This window comes from Stigmatopora argus, chromosome 14 (assembly GCF_051989625.1).
Source record: "Stigmatopora argus isolate UIUO_Sarg chromosome 14, RoL_Sarg_1.0, whole genome shotgun sequence".
Lineage (NCBI taxonomy): Eukaryota > Metazoa > Chordata > Actinopteri > Syngnathiformes > Syngnathidae > Stigmatopora > Stigmatopora argus.
The window spans coordinates 14,169,592-14,189,010 of record NC_135400.1 but is presented as its reverse complement, the minus strand read 5'-3'; the positions used below and the strand labels follow the sequence as shown (position 1 = coordinate 14,189,010).

General features: G+C 39.9%; 1 protein-coding gene across 1 annotated transcript; it reads right to left on the bottom strand.

The window, feature by feature from the left end:
- Window positions 1-11,051: 11,051 nt before the first annotated feature.
- Window positions 11,052-18,843, bottom strand: micall2a (mical-like 2a). The gene is made up of 17 exons (XM_077618646.1): window positions 18,577-18,843; window positions 17,695-17,743; window positions 16,999-17,140; window positions 16,692-16,831; window positions 16,497-16,615; window positions 15,677-16,078; window positions 15,520-15,613; window positions 14,569-14,654; window positions 14,175-14,311; window positions 13,470-13,568; window positions 13,288-13,352; window positions 12,996-13,119; window positions 12,496-12,598; window positions 12,276-12,349; window positions 12,097-12,211; window positions 11,853-11,899; window positions 11,052-11,742 (listed from the first exon to the last, which is right to left on the bottom strand). The coding sequence occupies exons 1-17, from the start codon at window positions 18,717-18,719 to the stop codon at window positions 11,663-11,665; spliced, it is 2,019 nt and encodes a 672-aa protein (XP_077474772.1). The 5' UTR covers window positions 18,720-18,843; the 3' UTR covers window positions 11,052-11,662.
- Window positions 18,844-19,419: the final 576 nt, after the last annotated feature.

Here is a 19,419-nt window from a genome sequence, read left to right as displayed (position 1 = left end):
TACGAGTAAAAAAAAAAATTTTAAGTTTAGCGTGTCTTTAACATGATATTTAAGAAAGCGCTAGTGTATCTATTCTAATATTCAGCTATACATCTACAAATATAATGTCTTCTGATATACCAATGCTTTATAAGCCTGGTGGGTTGCCAGACTCGGGTTGGTTCACGGGCCGCTTTAACGTCAACTTGATTTCACGTGGGCCGGACCATTCTAGATATAATATTTAGATTTTTTGTTTATAAATTGATTAAAAGAACTGGATTAAAATCCCTGAATATTCAGTTTTTTATAGATCTAAAACAATGTTTTTTTAGCTTTTTTTAAATATATTTTACAAAATGATTTTTGAACTAAAAACACAGAAAATATGGATTAAAAAATGACAATTATTGATTTAAAAGGGGGAAAATCAGGAAATGTAATATACATCTATACTCTTCATTTTAATTTGATCCTAAAACAGAAATTCGGCGCTCATGATTTACTTTCCCGGGCCACACAAAATGATGCGGCGGGCCAGATTTGGCCCCCGGGCCGCCACTTTGACACCTGTGCCCTAACGCTTGTAAAAATAATTTTATTTTATCTAACAGAATGTGGCCACTGTGCCACATCGGTTATGATGAGAAGCAAAATTATTCAATCTTCAGTTTATAACGACAATACAAGTCCCATGTGGGAAGGCTGCGATAAGTCATCCTAAATTGTGAGGAAAAGGATGATGACAACTTTAAAAGTGATTTGAAATGCAGCAAATATAAATTGCGGAATGGTGGGAGTGTGTGATGAGGACGGGGGGCTTTTCTTTGCTCCGCTCCCAGTCAGCGCAGATGACCGACAAGAAGCCGGAACATTGCTTGTCAAGTGTCTTGTGGTGAGCGAAAGGAGAAAAAAAAAGGAAGGGAGATCAACATATTCCAAATGAGGAGCCATAATCCCAGCGAATGTGAAGTTAAGCCATTTCATAATTAGCAGATTTTCTAATGTATGCCAGGCTTTAATGACCTTTGCAAATGAGAAGGCTTGTTTGAATTCCGGCCGTCGCTCACATGCTTTTTATCCCTGCCATATCGGCCTGATGATATGCATAAGCTTAATGAACGAATTGAATGGGAAGCGACGGACGGACGGATGAGGGAGATTGCAAATGCTTTTTCCACACCTTGCGTATTATCAGCCAGCCTGTAAAGTGGCGTCCCCCTGACCCGTTAACAATGCATTCCAAGCCCCTTCCTTCAATTAGGTACACTTTGTCAGACTCGCATGGCTCTCATTAAAGCGTCATTTGCATACGATAGCGCACCTCCGCCACATTTCGACACAGGAAAGATGTTATTATTCAGTCATTGACTCGTGCAGATGGCAATATGACAGAACGTGATGGCATCGGTAGACGAAAAAAATAATGCACTTGAATTATTTCCATCAACGACAATCAACACGCACGAGTGCTGACTTTGCCACGCTGACTTTATTCACATTTACAGTTTGGGCTGTTGTCTAATGCATTCATGAATAGGCTGTCCAATAAAGGGCTTGGGGCAGAAATAAAAATGTTATCATTTACACATTGTTTTCGGTCTTAAATTATCCTAAATTTTGCGAATTGGATATTTGGACTAAATGGAGGCAAACGTTTTGCTTTTCTGATGAAAACTGTTATTTTTCGAGTAGAAAAATGTCAAATTTAAAACATTTTAATTCACTTATCTCAGGCTTCCCACATTCACTTTCCCTTAAGATATTTATATTTTTCTTGCAACAATCTTAAAGCTGTATTTATTTTATATTATTCATATATATTCATTTAGCAAAAAGAGAAAAATTATATATATATATGTATATGTACGTATATATGTATATGTACGTATATATATATATGTATATATACATCTATATGTATATATGTATATATATATCTATATCTATATGTATATATGTATATATATATATGTATATATGTAGATGTGTATATATATATATGTATATATATATCTATATCTATATGTTTATATGTATATATATATCTATATGTATATATGTAGATATGACTTGTTACATGGCCCTTAGCCTGGTGCTTTTTCTTGCCAAATAAATTGAATTGAATTGAATTGAATATGTCGATATATATATACATTTATATATGTATATATATGAATATATAAATATGTATATATGTATGTATATCTATGTATGTATATGTGTATGTATATATATGTATATATGTATGTATATATATGTATATATGTATGTATATATATATATATATATGTATGTATATATGTATATATGTATGTATATATATATATATATATATATATATATATTTACAAATATTTTGGAATATTTTTGTATCCAATAAAAATAATGTTTTATGATTTGAAATTTGATCGGAAACCAAGAACAAACATACGTTATGTAACAATAGTAAAATAGGCGTCTGTTAACATAACAGTTTCTCAGTTTCTAACTAGCCTAATAAAACAACATCAGGAGATCGTGTTGAGAGATCAAATAAAATAAACAAGTCGCACTTTAGTAATAGTCGTAGGCCCAACCAAACTATATCCGACATATAGTCGTAAAATCCAGTTTATATATTGGTCTTGTAAAATGTGGACTAAAGTACATTCATATAGTTAAACGTAAGCGTACATCAGACGTGCTTGATGTCAAGGAATGCGGACAACAGAGCAAATTAACAGTCGCTATTCAGCAAAGGAAATGATGGCAGTGATGGGGAGTATTTAGCGAAGCGGCGTTGACGGCGAGGGAAAACACGCATCACTTAACGTGTGTCGGCTTTCACGCTCGCTCCTAATCTGTCTGGGATTTTGTGTGTGTTAACACAGCTCCCGACGCAAAGTGCAAAACACTCGAGCGGCGCTACATAAATGTCTCCGTGTTGCAAGTTGACAATAAACAAGCTATTCACTGGCAGGGATTTGCATGGCAAATGGGCGCATTAGCCGCACGGATGGGGGAAAAGATGGCTTCCAAAGAGACGCGGCGGCGTTCGGTCGGGATGGCAGACGAGACTCTCGGCAGATTAGCGGCGGCCCTGACCGCGGAGCCGGAATAAGCTAATTGCTTAATTAGCTGACCCAATTCCGTAAGCTTCTTTGGGCATATTAACAACAGCTCGGCCGCAAATACTTCACAGAGGCTTGTGTTTGTTTTTATAGAATTACAGTAATGAGGATCAAACACAAGTCGCCGGCGAGGACGAGGTGCGCTTGTATTTATTTACCCTGGTGAATGCGGCTTTATACGGGAAAAGAGAAGCTCATTTGTCGCCGCCGTTTCCCTTCGGTGTTTGGAGAAACAATTACGCTGCTCCGTGGAGATTTCCTCGTCGGTTTCCCGCCTCCTTTTAAAAAAGGCATCGTTTTTTTTTTTGCGATGAGGAAATAACGAGAAGGAAAGTCTTGGCGTGAGACGACGTGATGACTTGAAATTGATTAATGTATGTTTTTTTGGGGGGTGGCCTACTCGCACTTTACATACGTGATCTCAGTCGAGCACATGGGAGGCAAAAGAGCGCCATTCGCGTGAGAGGAACTCATCTATATGCTAATTCCTTGGCTTCGTTTGGTCCGTACAGGACTCTTTACCTATTAGCTTGCGTGCGTGTAAAGGGAATTGGAACATTACAAGCAAAAAAAAAGACAGACAAAAAAAAAACGTAAAGAATAGGAAGCATGAGCATTAGCTGTTCTTTGTTTAAATTGGAATCAGGAGTCGGTGTTTTTGTTTGTCTATGAACGATGATAACGAAGGAATTATACTTGCCAAGTAAATCACACCGCTAAGTCGTCATTTTGGAAGCGTGTTCACAGAATATTATATAGGACAATTATGCAACTTGGACATTTACATAATCTGGAGCAGGCCAGAATCGGAAATGTTCCAATTGTTTGGCGAGTTGGAATTGGCGGAGACGAGTAATCAGGGGAAGGGAAATGACTGACGTCATTGGGGGTCAGCACCGCGACTTTGAATGGTGATTGGTTAACTCGGTTGCCTTTACGACGATGGACATCCAGTCCGTCTGACCTGGGAAGACTTTAGTCGCTAGTTAAAATGGATCTACGAATCTGATTGGACGAAATCTAACATACAAACTGGGAGCAGCGCAACCAAGAAAAACGCAAAGACACAAAGAGCATAAAATGGGAATAAATAGCTACAAATTACAAGTCATCACGTCGTCTAACGCCAAGACTTTCCTTCTCGTTATTTCCTCATCGCTCCCAAAAAAACGATGCCTTTTTCAAAAGGAGATGAAGAAATCTCCACGGAGCAGCGTAATTGTTTCTCCAAACGGACAAACTACAAAAATATATGTGGTAAACGCGGCTCGGCGCTATTGACTTCAACGCCCTTGTTGATGGCGACCCTTGTTTCGTCAAATCCCGGCAAGGACTCCCTCCACTGGGAGCAGCTTTACATCAGACCCCATTTAGTTTAAGACGTAGTTTTAGTTTTCTGCCTATTAGCCTCTGCGTGCGGACAATTGGGAAAACGTCGGAGCACAAAACCGGGATTAAAGGCATCATAGAAACACTCAAACGGCCTTACGAGGACTTGCTTGACAGCTCAACTTACAACGTTAATGTCATTGCTCATGAGCCGCGCTGAAAGAGATGCAATCAACCCTTCCGCGTTCAGGCGTCTGCAGCGTTTTAAGAGGATGAGGACCCCCGCCCGGCGTGCCCCCCCCCCCCCCCCCCCCCCTCTCCTCCCCACCCCTAGACCCCCTTTTGCCTTTCTTATTGTCTGCGGCGAACACAGCAGAATTGCCACTTACAGCCGCTAAGAGCCGGACGTTTCATCTCCAAGCTTCCTCTGGTCTTTTCTCTACTCATCCCATTTCCACTTCCTCCAAAAGTGCCACCACTTCATTAACCTTGCCGTCCGTGAGATAAAGAGGCAGCGCATCAAAGCACGCACACGCAAAACAGACGCTGCATGTCGCACACACACACACACCAAATGTTAACAAACTCCTACTACATGGGAAGGCAGCATTGGTACTGTACTTGAAGGACGACATACAATTTTCACTTGTTAAGAAGAGGAGGAAAGAATAATTGTTTTCATTTTTTTTAGGGGCACCGCCTATAAACATCCAGAAACTGTCAAAAACCCTCCCTGGTGTAAAACTGTTTTGTATTTCCTTCGTTTAAGTGTTGTGTAAGTGTTAATACGTCATAGTTAAGGTGTGGTCAACGTGAAAGAAGCTACCGTATTTTGCTGTTTAATATACCCCCCATTTAATATACCTGGGTATATTAAACGGCAGGGGTATATTAAATGGCGCAAAAATGGGAAGGTACGATCCACTACGCACTCTTTATGCCGTGACGGGGTGAATCAACGTTTTGCAGACTAAAACTACTTACTGCTCGGGTTAATTACTGCTGAATAAAGTCTGACTTGGAATTTTAATGAATTTAAGTATCTATAATTATGCCCCCATGAACACCATACAAATCTTGCCAAAAAAGCGGAGTTGCCGTTTAAAATACTCGGGTATAGTAAACGGCAGGTGTATATTAAATGGCGCACAAACGGGAGCCTCAAAAAAGCAAAAATCATTTAAAATTATGTATATTAAACAGCAAAACACGGTCATTTTTAACTGTTTTAATTGTTAATATCTGAATTTTGTTTTTCGAAATGACCAGAAATAAATAGTCACCTGTCTCTCTTGGGTTTAAGTCACACTATCAGCTCAGGTACTGTACTCAGGTACACTGCACTTTATTGAATAAAAATCAATGAGCCACGACCTGTAGTCCTTTTCTCTGAGAAATAAACTAAAAAAACAGTTTTAATCTAATTTAGCTGTTGGCCAGACACAGAGAATATCTAAAGTATGTTTTCTTCGCACTCCGCGTTAACTTATTTGGGATCATGGCTTGTGCCCTCCTATTATAAAGCGCTTCGATGAAGGTGATTAAAGCAAGTTCTCAGTTACCACGGTAACAAGAGACAAGCTCGACTTCTTATTAAAAGCCAGTGTGGCATCCAAGCCATTCTGGAGGTGTTATTTGGAGCTCAAATGACTCCATATTGTAGCTTTTAAGGAAGATTGATTGGGAGGTGATGCAAGTAATTGGTGCTGTCACCAATGTGACCCGAACACTTCAAACTCAGAGTCTCCAAAGCCAACCTCAGTCTGATGAGTAATGACTCCATTTATATAAAAAAGGGGGGAAAACATGAAAGTGGATGAGCGCAAATGTATTAACTGAGTCACAACATTGTTTTACTTGCACCACATACAAATCTCCGTGCGGTATTTAATCCCTCTACCCACAGTTTCTGCAAAAAAAAGGAGGATATAAATTATTTTCCTTTGGTGGGAAAAGGCAAATCCCCGTCTGGATTCTGTTAAAAGGCTTAAAATGTCACTAAATGCCAAGGCAGAGACTCCCGCTCTCGCGCGCTGGGGTCTTTAAGACAAGATGTTCACGCGTTGAAAGTTACCTGAAACCGATGAGGTTAATATTCTTATCGGCTGGCTCGTGTGGAAGTGGATATTGAAAAATAGCCAGGTAACCCCGCGCATTAGCAGCTATCACGCGGATTAGCCTCGTAAATACAAATTAGGCATTTAATTGTTTATTGGGGGGGGGGGGGGGGGGGGAGTATTTGCTTAACGTGATATGGAGCGTGAACGGGACTGAGTGGGATGGGGCTTGCAACAATGGGGAGGGTAAAAAAAACTGGTACACCCCCGAGGAAAAAGATTTTCTAAAGATCTATGCATTGTTTTGGACTTTTTTTCACATTAGCATGATAACTCTTGAAATTCTTACACAAATAAGTGTTTAAGCCTTTATAAGACACTCATTGGCTGCCATCCAATCCATTTTGTTATCACTAATCTATAGAATTATTTACATTACTGAAAGGAACGTCCCAAAACAAAGATAAAGATTGCAAAAAAGTAAAAAAAATGTTTTTAAAATTAACAACAGAACTTTATCAGATTGGATTACTTTCTTAAAAATATTTATGTAAAAGATAGTCCAGAAATTCTAGTTTCCGACACTGATTCGAAATAATGTTTGTCTCCCTCTAGCGTTAAAGCTGAGAAATGCAACAGAATCTAGGTTGAACTTAAATCTCATACGTGGGCCATTTGCAATAACATTGTCATAATTTGCCGCAAGTGGTAGTTTGGACAACCCTGGTCTAAAAAGGGTCAAAATGTCTTCAGATCGGACTAGTACAACAGCCAGTTAGCGCATTAGCATAGCATATTAGCATAGGCGGGCCCTGAAATAGTGGACAAAGGGCCACTGGGGTCAAAAAAGAAGTCTCAACATCGCATCTCATGAACAGTGTGAATCGGGGGTGAAAGGCGACATCTACACGACGGCGGCGAGGGAATTTCACCGATTCCGGCACGCGGCGGGAGAGGATAAAAAGCGAGTGGCTCAGACCACGAGCGCGGTTCGCGTGAATCTGCGGCGTCGAGTCCAAAGTTGCGGCGGAAAAAAAATAAAAAATAAAGTGTCAGAATCCTGCGCGCCCGCTGATAACATGCTTGGATTAGGGATGTTTAAGGCAAGTGAAAATTATTCATTTGAGATGGATGAAAGCTGCACTTGTCAAGTCTACCAGTCATGCACTTTAGATATTTCATTTCCCACTCGCACGCCGTGCATAATTTCCCTTCAATGCAAATTTTTGTACGCCCCGCTTTCACCGCGTGACATAGAAAATGGATCTTTGCAAGTAGATAGGTAACAAAACAATGCCTTTTTTGGAGGGGGTTTGTGGGAATTATGAGAATCTCATTTCAGGTGACAGAATGTAAACAAACACACGTTTGAAGCCTGTAAGGCCGCAAAAAAAGGAGAAAAAGTGACGAGGATGGCGAGATGAAGGCTCTAAACTCCCTGTTCAAATATTATGATGGCGCTGATGAGAAAAGCGTCTTAAATAAATGAGAGGCGCTGCACTCGTTTACTCATCAGAACTAATGAGGCTGCTCAAATTACCTTGAGGATCGTAATTACAGGCCAGTGGCAGCCATTCGCCGGGGGGGCGGGGCAAAAGATGATGCAACTGGGCTTGTGTGTGACCCACTTATTGCAATTATGTACCTATGGCGGCGATCATTCAACGGAATATATATAATAAGAGTGATTGAACAGAAAGGAACGAATACCTATGAAAATATTTTAGCCGTACGTCTTATTTTAGTGTACAGATTCTGATTAAAATAGAAAAAAAGTCTGTTATATACAGTTAAAGTGACATTATCATGCTATGAACAGCCAAAGTTATGTTAAGCATGAAACTACAAGACATACAAGAAAGAGTACTATAAAAAAAATCAAATTACAAAAAAAAGAAAACACCTTTTGCCCCATTCTAAAAGAAGCCCAACACTATATATATTTCATAATTCCATCAAATATTGAACATTGAAATGGAAAAACAAACCATTTAGAGTTAAACTATGATTAACTTCATGGCTACCTTTGACGACCACAAACCAATTAATTTAAAAGATGTCAATCATTGTCAATGGCACTAAAAGACTGTTGTGTCCTTGAGAATAACTGCAACAACAACACAAATAAATAAACAGTCGCAAAAACCAAAACAATCCAACCACCTATGAGTTAAATCCATTGCAATTTACCATTCAACATATTATTCAATGACCTCACTAGGCTTGATAAAGACATATTTTGTTGCATCCTGGTGGGCAAAGTTCTCCCGACGAGATTAGAAATTCAGTGTAAAAGCCACATTTGATACAGATGGAGCACTCGATGGCTAATGGCATTTTCTAATGAGCAGCCCGGACACACGAGCTCACCTCCGAGGATTCCATTTCATCGCGCACAAATTGTTTTACTTATGAATATTAATGTGGCTCTAATTTGAGGCTGTTGTTAATGCCTGTCGCTCGGCGCTCGCCGGGCGAATCGAGTCGCGTTCCTGTTCCGAGCATGTATTAGACACCCCAGCCGCCCCCTTGACACTAAGCCCTCGCCTTTGATTCTTAATTGCACCAGTGCGAGCATTTGCGGCAGACGGGGCGCAAAGCTTTAATTAACTCTAATATCACAAATTCAAGTCTCTACTGTCAGACGCATCACACGCGTGCCACTTTTTCCTCTATTTAAAAAAAAAATTAAATAAAAAAATCATTCCGCAACTCAGTTCCGACTTTGTGATCACCATTTCACGCATTTCAATGTCGTATCTTCTGCAATCCATCAACAATTATATATTTTTTAAATGTTTTCAAAATTGGGACTTTGTGACTGTGTGGGGGGGATGGGGAAGGGGGCGGGGCTTATTATAGTGGGAATTATGATTATAATTGCAATTCTTGAGAAAATATGAAGGAGCTAATTATATTAAAGTTGGAACAGTTTTGAATTGGTCGGGGTGGGGGGGATCTTAATTTGGGCGGGGCGATGGGAAGGGGCGGGGCTTATTATATTGGGAATTGTGATTACAATTGCAATTCTCGAGAAAATATGAAGGAGCTAATTATATTAAAGTTGGAACAGTTTTGAATTGGTCGGGGTGGGGGGATGTTAAGGGGGTGGGGCTTATTATTTGGGGATCGTGATTACAATTGCAATTCTCGAGAAAATAGGAAGGAGCTAATTATACTAAAGTTGGAAGAGTTTTGGATTGGTCGGGAATTGTGATGGGAGGGAGTATAAAACATTTGTAGTACATTTTGGGATGACATTGTGACATTTGGGCAGGTTAGCGATGTATATGGCGATATGAAAAATGAAAGATTACTCACCAGATGACTTGAATGGCTGCATTTGGGAAATCCTTGGTTGACTCATCATGTGGCCACATTGTTTTCCTATCATTTTAATTCTAATCGTTTAATCCAGGCTAAAGGGGGTACATCTGTGAATGATGAAGATTATATGAAAGGGAGACCATGTCACTGCACAAAAAGATGATTTATTTAACAATGTATTTCAAGGAGAAAAGCTGCGAGCAGTTTGCTGCTTTTATGAAGCTAAACAAAAGTCTCCATGTTCAAAAACTATTGCACAGGGGAATATCGCAATGATGTTCAAACAAAATGTCATTATCGCAGGCTTAATTTATACATTTTGGTAGGCTAGAAAATAGTTACCGAGGTGTTCTGAGTCAACAGAATATTTTACAGTATTTGAATCAATTGATGAATGTGGAGGGAAAGAAATCTTTTAATTTTCGACATCTATTTTTGAATATATTATACTATAAATTGTGATAAATAACTTGAATCATAGGAGGGGTAAACAGCAATGTGAAATAAAATATAAATCCCTCCAAAAATCAAAACCGGTCACAGAAAACAAGCCTCACGAATGCTCATCATCTTTCGTACAATAATTCCACCTCACACAAGCGCAGACACACACTAATCTTCAAAGGATTTATTGGACAGCAGAGTTTGAGGTTGCTACTGCACGCTTTACTTCACCATCTAAACCACTAATAAAATAATAATAATAATGAAGAAAAAAAAAAGTAGGCCGCACATTGCTGCAGCTCAGGTGCGGCACAATTGCCATGCAGATATTAGTAAAGAGTAATGTTTAATTAAAGCATGTCAGTGGTGTGATAAGGCCGCACTGTAGTTTATAAGCCTTGGCCGCCATAAGCTAGCGCTAGAGCTAATCCTCTTTCACGTAGCGTTACGGCATCGGCACGGCTCAAACTTTCTCTCTCCCTCTTTTTTTTTGAGCATTTATAAAATTAGCAAAGAAATTAACTGTCGGCAAGTGTGGCAAATTGGATTTTGCAAGCGGTGGCTGTGTGTGTTCGTGGAAAAGTGTGTGTGTGTGTGTGTGTGTGATAGCGCATAGCCAGGCTGCCACCTACAGTACAAAAATGGAGGCTGCTCAACACGTGTGGCTTACTTAATTAACGAGACCCCCGCGTCCGCACCCACCCCCGCCGTCTTCGTCTCCTGCTAATGTCGTTACAGGAAATTTGTTAAAATCCATTATTGGAATTATTAATGAAATAATTTCAATTTGGCTGGCAGACTGTGGAAGGATTACACGTGTGTCTAATGTGCACATAATGTAGGAGGAATTATTTCAACGGACCACAACCTACTTTTGACCTCCCGCCACCTGATCGGCAACATTTATTGTCAAATTTGCACGACTTGGTGAAGGTAGCACACATTGACATGTTATTAATACAAATGTAAAGAGAAAATAGAGGAAGGCAAGTCTTTCACGTGTCGGAAATGTGACAAGCACGTAATACGAGTAAGTGACAGTAAACTAATGATGTGTGAATATTAAACAGAAAAATAATGGCTTCCAAAATTCGACATTATTTAGACTGCAGTCCAATACAACACAAAGAAAGCAAAAGTGTTCCAAATAACTTCCACTTCACCTAACATAAAAACTTCATGTAAAATTACATTGTGTGACTTAATTTCTCGTAATTTTATGACCTCTCTCTCTCGTTATATTACAATATAGGAGCTAATTCTTGTGATATTACATTGTATGACATGTATATACGACACTTGTAATGGGAACCCATTGCGCCACGAGAAAAGAAAACGGTACGTATGTTACAGAGCTTTCTGCACACGGTGACCTCATATGACCCCAAATTGTACGTTAAAATAAACAAACTGTTACTGCACTCGTCGCTTACTTCTTCGAGCGAACAGTTTTGAGATGGGGGTTTTCCTTTTAGGTTTACTTTTCTTTACTCCTATTGATAGCAAAAGGAAACAAAACAAAAAACAAAAAAAATAACTAAAATTGCCCCTCAAACGTAAAAATAAAAGATTTCATCATAGGTGATTAAAGCATGGTACTCACCTAAATTTTTCATCATCGCATTAAGTTCCTCGTCTTCCGCCAATTCCCTGAAAACGTGCGGGAAAAACAAATGCTACATTTTAGATCGCAATCAGCATCACCCACCACTGTAAACAACCAATTTTCTATTACGCAATTAGCTAAATCAAAGTCACTAATAGAAGCATTAAGCCCTTAAAAAGTATCCAATTGAAAATCATAATAAAAAAATGGTGCTACATTCAAATAACAGCGTCCTTCTCACCTCAGGCGTTCATCATCCAGAACCTCCACGATGGCGTTCCTGCCATTCACAATGTCCACCAGATCGCGCATCAGTTTTTTCTCGCGCGCTCGTTCTTCGGCCGATTTGACGCCATCTATCAAACGGTAAACGCCGGCTTCAAAAAGCGGAAGCGCCGGCAGGCGACGTTAAACTCTTACCAGGTTTCTCCAAGAGTCGGCGGAGCTCTTGCTCGACAGGCGGCTGCTGGCGCTCCAGCTCTTGAATCCTCGCTCTGAAATATCCCAAAAATATCCCCTTAAAAATGAGCTTGCACCACATCTGGGCAATATTTGAATTTTCGAGATTATCGGATTGGGACTCGATATTAGGGACAACCCTAATAAGGTTTCACATTAAATGAATACTTTCACTACTCACGTGTACACGAGTTCAGACTCTTTGCGGATGAACATTTGCTTTTTTCGGATGAGCCGGAACCAGTCGACCATCAGCGGGTCCATCAGCAGATCGCCCTCGGCCTCTGAAAGGTCCCAAAAATATATATCGTATTTTTACGACTATAAGGCGCACTTAAGTCTTAAATTTTCTCCCATATAGACAGGGCGCCTTATAATGCAGTGTGCTTTATATATGGAAAACAAATTAAAATGTGTCATTCATTCAGGGTGCGCCTTATAATGCGGTGCGCCTTATTTACGGTATGTTTCTTACGTGCGATTATGAGGCTCGTAAAGCCAATTTTAATCGGATGTAGATCAAAACGATCCCTAAAGTGAGGAAACAACCCTAAAGTAAGGAAACAGATCAGCAACTTCATGTTTCAACGGCCCTCCCGTTTTTTTTTTTTCAGAAACCATCAACAGATTGGACGTTATACGCTGTCAATAGCAGCCAATGATTGAAAACCACGCGCTCACCTTCCTCCGAGCGGCGAAGCTTCCACTCCAGCTCCACGCCTTCCCTCTCCAGCAGCGCCAAGTTCATCGCGATGTCGTCCAGCTCTCGCTCAATCCGCTCCGCCGGGACGTGATAAGGCGGGCGCTGATATAAAACAAAAAACGATTTTAAAAGTCCAATCCATGTGGTTTCATCATTTAAAAAAAAAGGCTTGACTTTTGATAAGTGAAATGAAAAATGTCCATTTTTTTGGACAGCGAACGTGTCACACTGTTAATTAATCTTTTAAGAGACTTAATGGAGGGAACTTACGGAGGGTGACCTCGTTTCGGCGCCGGAGGCGTTGGTGGGTGACAAATACTTTCCCTTTTTAGCGCCTGAGAGGTAGATGAAATAGGATTAGACGGTAGCTTTTGTCATATGTGACTCCACCTTTTACTGTTTCCTTTAAACTCATATTTAATCAACAAACATGTGTTCAGGTGACAACGTGCCTGATGGGATGTCCACATTGGAGGTGGGCTCGTTAATGGACTCCACGGCTGGCCGTCTTGGAGGGAATTTGACATGCGAGCGCTTTCTGGGAGGATCGGCTGGAATAAAGACAGTGGGTGAGAATGAAGCCTTATTGGTCTGGAATCAGCTCCAAAAGTCAGTGTCTTTTTTATTTTTTTGCTGCTATTTATTTATCCGCAAAGTGTTCATTATCTACATAGAGCAAGTCATTTTCCATTTTCATGCTTTTATGGAGTTTGTCTGCCACTGCCGGATCTAGACATTGGCAGAAAATGATTTTTTTTTTTCTCCAAAATTAAACTTTAAAAAAAATTTGTGGTCACAAGGACCTTACGTCGGCAGTAGTCAAAGTCAAACAACTCCCGGTTCATGTAAACTAAAAATAAGGACAATCATGTAAAAAATGTGCATGTATGTGTTTTGTTGCAATGTTGATGTTTTGAGTGCTGTGTGCTATTTTGTTTTTGTTTTCAAGAGTTGTATTGAGTGATTTGGATAGTGTTGCGAGCCCTAAATCCCCATCAACTCCTGAGCAATAATGGCGAGTAAAGTATCCCATTTTATTATTTTCATGTATTTTCATGCCTACTTTTACTTGAACAGTGAAATCTAACTTAGGAACGGAACTCAAAGACTCCTTGTTTTGAGTTATTTGATCAATTTCAGGCCTGGAAGTAACTCACCCAGACTCCCATGGCCAGTTGGTGAAAGATTGACAGCAGTCGGGGTGGCCCTTGTGGTGGAGGTGGACACGTTGGAGAAAGACATGGTAGATGTGAAGTCATGCCAATGATCTTTGTTGGTGGATTCATTTTGTCTTCTGCACAACAGAAAGAAAAACACAATCAGCAATAAGGCCAATTTCAAAGTAGATTTGACGGCGCAGAGAAGCACCAGCAGAGATAAAATGAAGATGAAAGTGGCACGAGAGTCATTAGCGGGGTGATAGAGACGCGAGGACTTGCTGTTAAGAAGAGGATAAGCTGGGGGTAGCGTGGTTTACAGATGCCAACTAGATTAGACCAGATCAAGAGCGACGCGTCTAATCAGCGGGCTAGCGATACTGATAGGCTTTACCTTGGCGCCTCTGCTTCGCTTTCCGCGGGTTTAGTCTTTGACTGCCTTTCATAAAGGAGATCTGAGGGTAACATGGGGATGGATGCCTTTAGTAAATTCACAAATTAACTTCTTGCATGCATTATTTTAAACTATACTAGCCTCTACGCAAAGGGAAGAAGAGTTGAAATAAAAGTGACTTTATATAAATGCACATAAATGGTATTTATTAAACATGTAACTCATTGACAACAACTGACAAATCAGAGTTGCTTTGAAAATGTGTTTTTTTTCCCATTGTCTACACAGTTGTTTACATATTAGCGATTAAAACACTCAAACTAAGGAAACAGATCAACAACTTTCCTATTGTTTGAACAGCTTCAACATTTTAAATAAATCAATTTAGGGGCTGCCATTGATGGCAATAGATCTATCCAGTAAATGACAGCAGAGAAGTAAAATATTTTTACTCTAATTGTTATATGGTTTTTCCAATTAAAAAAAATGATGTAATAATTAGGTGTCCGATATTTTTTTTTAAAACTTCCAATCGATCATTGACTCTATAGTTTCTTTAATTGCAGATGTTTTCCCTACTAGTAAACAATAGAAAACCAAAGTATAAAAAAATAACAAAAAGCCGAGATGAGACGATATGAGAAAAAACCCATGCTGATCATTTTTGGCCAGATTAAAGAAAAAAAATAACGCCTTATATTTATTTCTGTTAGGAAGTTGGAACCCCTGCTTTCCCTTTGGAGGAATGCTTACTGGTGAGTCTAATAAAATCATTTTTTCATCCCACATGGACTGGAAACCTCGCAAATGGCTTTCTTTGTTTGGTATAAAAGGGGGCAGACAAAGGGTCAAGGTGGGCTTTTGGTACTAGGCCAGAATAAATAGTTGATGAATTTACTCGCCTGAAGCAGCTGTCGGTTTTTTTCCGCCACTTTCGTTCGCCTCGGGAACCGCGGAATCTTCACTGCAGGGGTCCAAATCCTGAGTTGGAGTTTTTTTGCATTCGACCTTTGGAGAAGTGCACTTTTCAGATTGTGCTCCGAACCTGCATATTGAAATTCACAGTTGAAAAATATGAGAAAAGCAAATTTTTTTTTCCAAAACTCACCGTCTTTCTGCTGAACGAATGGTAAACAGACGTTTGTTGTTATTGTTGTAGTTTTCCTCAGCAAGACTCTTTCCTGGTCTGCCGTTGTTGTTGTTGTTGAGTTTCGGCCATTGAGGGATTGTCGTTGGTGCCGACGGGGTTTGGAAAAAGCTCTGCCGGGCCGCTTGAGTCTTCTGGGCCGAGGTGGTCCAGCACTGACTCGGGGGGCTGGGGTGGACAGGCTGGGAAGACTTGGGTGGTTGGATTTGGATGAAGCTATTCAACAACTCTGACGCAGACGTGAGCTGAGCATCAGAGGAGGATTCAGAGCTCTTCTCGGGGTGTACTCGGCATACAAAAGTATTCGGATTCTTCCCCGGTTCATATCCGCCTGCATGGAGAGTGCCGAAACACTCGCAGCATCTAAAAAAAAAAAACATCTGTGAGGGGCTTTCCAACATTTTGGGCTCAAAATTTGAACTTAACATCCCACTATCACCTTAGGGGCTACTTTCCTCAACTGGACAGTTTGGACACAGAGCCACAACCTTCTGTTTGTAAAACAAAAACCCCTCTCCCCCCCAAAAAAAAATCCCACTCATTGCATGATAAACACAACAAGTCTTGACTACCGTTCATTGTTGAATCACATGCCCTCAGCCGGATTGCTTATCGGCGATTACGTCATCAAGCAGTCACATAAATGATTTTTTGGGACAATCTAAATAGTCTTGGATCTGTTTGAGTCTTGCCAATTTATCTTTTACGAGTCTATCATTTAATAAGTGTGTAAGAACTGGTGATAGTGGGACTTTAAATGGTTCGAGAATGACTTTCTTACATGAAACAGCTCCTGTGAAAGAGTTTTCCCTCTACAAAGTGTCTTTGGACCAGATGAACGTGAGTCTTGCATGCCACACATTTACTGTTGAACGTTCCGCTTTTGCTGGCGTCCGAGTTCTGTGAAACAACCTCCGCGATATTATATGATCTCTTTGGGGCAACCGTACGGGTTCATTGGATGATGTGATCCTACCGTAACGGCGGTTTTCTCCATCTTTGGTGATGACCGATCAGCGATAATGGAAGGAACCACCTGACTCTTAACTACAGCCACCGGAAGACTTTTCTTTTCCAACGGGACCTCTTTTGAGCCCCCCGAAGACTGCTTCACTCCTAAATAACCGTAAAAAAATGTCTGAAATATGATATAGTTCACCATTTGATTGATTTTTGGTCAAAATGACCCCAAAAAAACAATGAAAAGCATCTAAATGTGTGTCATTTCTTATCATCTGAACAGAAAGTTCAGAAAGAATGACAAGGAAATGAAATGTTCTTACTGGGCTGACGTGCTTTAAAGTAATTGTAGTATTGGGACACATAAGTCAGAATGCTAAGTCTGTCCGGGACTTTTAAGGCCACCATGTCCTCTGCGTCCAAAAGAGCCGGGATTCCCAATTCCTCTTCTGCTACCCGGAAAGCCTTGAGAGGGACAAGAGGGAAAGGCTAAAGTCCTGCGTCATCAGTCGGACAACACAATCGACTTTAAATAGAGTTCACTTCCCGTGCACTCACATAGCAGATACAAAAGGCAGCAAGTTGGCAACATGACTTTTAAACGGACAGTCTGAATATGCTTTTGTTCAAATTGTTTCTTATCTAACACCAGTGCAGGAAACGTGATACTTGATTAAATATACAAGGGTGTCCATTTCTGAACTCAGGTTTCCTTTAGCAAGGCTTTGTTGCAGGAAGTGAACATTTTCAAGGTTGTCAGTGAGCACGTTAAAAAAAATGTGACTAAGAGTCAGTTTTGCGACGGAAAGGTAAACACTTTCTAAGCTGCAGTTTTGATGTGAAACTTGAGTGACTTTTGTCAAATAAATAAATTGAAATAGGGAACTGTAGAGCCCTTAAAACTTAAACATCTCATGAAAAAGAAGTTGCCACACCCCCACCAGTTGCCCTTATCGAGCTGGAGCACATTTGCTGGACGTGAAGTTTTAAAGGGAAGGACAAGATGACGGACGGCTCACCAACTTGTTGTTGTCAAACACGTCCTCCACGCGAAGAGAGTTGTAATCTCTGCAAACACAAAACAAATTAAGACAAAAACTATGCTAAATGTGTTCAAAAAGCGTAATTTGTGGACTATAAATCATCCTTTCTTTCATTGTTAATATAATTTATAGTCCAAAAAACTTAACTCATTGTCTTACATTGAGACCAATAGAAATTGACTCCATTTTGACTGAGCTGCCAGGCCCCCAGTCAAATTGGATTGGACATCTATCACCATCAATGGAAGTGAAAAACCATCAGATGCTCACGTACCCATTTAAAATGTATACATATGTACTTATCCCTTTATTCTTCAAAACAATGACAATGCCACAACATGGCAATACAAAAATTGGCAATAAAACAAATTAATTGGACACCTATCATTGTCATTTAAGAAAGACACTCATGCAATATAGTTTTGCTGTTCTTATTTACAGAAGCTTTGCACTGAAATGTTCTCAAACTCTATGAAGACAATTTTTTGGGGACAGATGGTCCAAGACACTGCGAATAAATAATTATAGTGTCATACAAGGTAACCCAAAAAGTTCTGTCAATTTCATTTTTGGCCCACAAATATATTTTTGCATTGAGAAACAGCTTGTTTTCTCTTTAATACTGTATGGTGAAATACTTTTATTTTTGAAAGAGGAAAATCTAGATTGAATGCATAGTATTTATGGCCTAATATTTTTCTTATGTTTAGGAGTCGCACTCAGGTTAGTGCTTATCACTTATATTGTAACTAATACTTATTTTCAGGTGTAATTATGCGAGAATGGGTGATCGATGCTCAACATTTGCGGCAGAAGTACAGTTTTTAAGAGGCGATTGTACGCACGTTTGGTACTTACATGAGATCGGGTCTGTGTTTGTGGATGAGCGCACAGAAGGCCAATCCGCTCCGGAAAGACGTGGTCATGTTGGTGATCTTTACGTCCCGGTAACCGTCGCACTGAGATCGGCACCATTCCTCCAGAGCCCGGACGGCCGACATCGCGTACCGAAGCGATCGCTTTAGTCTTCGAAAGTGATCCGCGTCAAGGAGAAATAGAGGTTAAAAGGAAAGAAAAGTGGAAGAAGGGAGGATCGGAAGGTCCCGTTTGTTTGTTAGCGTGCGAGCGTGCGATTGATTGGCGTGGTTTGGTTTCCTGCGACAAATCATGCGCACCTGCTGTGTCGTCACAGTTTGCAGACAGCTGGGAAATTGTTCAAAACCACTTGTGGAATATAGAAAAATATCATAAATAAGCATTCAAAATAATACAACAGCTGCAGAGGACTTAAAAAAATACAGTTTGATGTTATTAGATTGTATAAACGAGATGTATTGAATCTTAGGAAACATGTATACTATATATATACAATAGGGTTGGAAAATGATGGCTCAGGAGCCACATGTGGCTTGTTTGATGGGTGCATATGGCTCTAGAGCCCCTTTCTTTTTTTAACAAACTTTTTTTGCAAGCATAGTCATTGATTAGCAACAGTGTAACCATGTTGTCAAAAGAAATCAGAGACCTTTTGTACTTTAAAAGTGGTGAAATGGCTAAATAAATGCATTTTCATGTATTTTTACTTTAAAAATTTGCATGTTTCTATACAGAATGCACCAAAACATAGCCACATTTTCTTTTATCATCTTTTGCATTCAAGTTCTTAATCATGTGTGCAAATCTTATCACGTATGCTCAAGA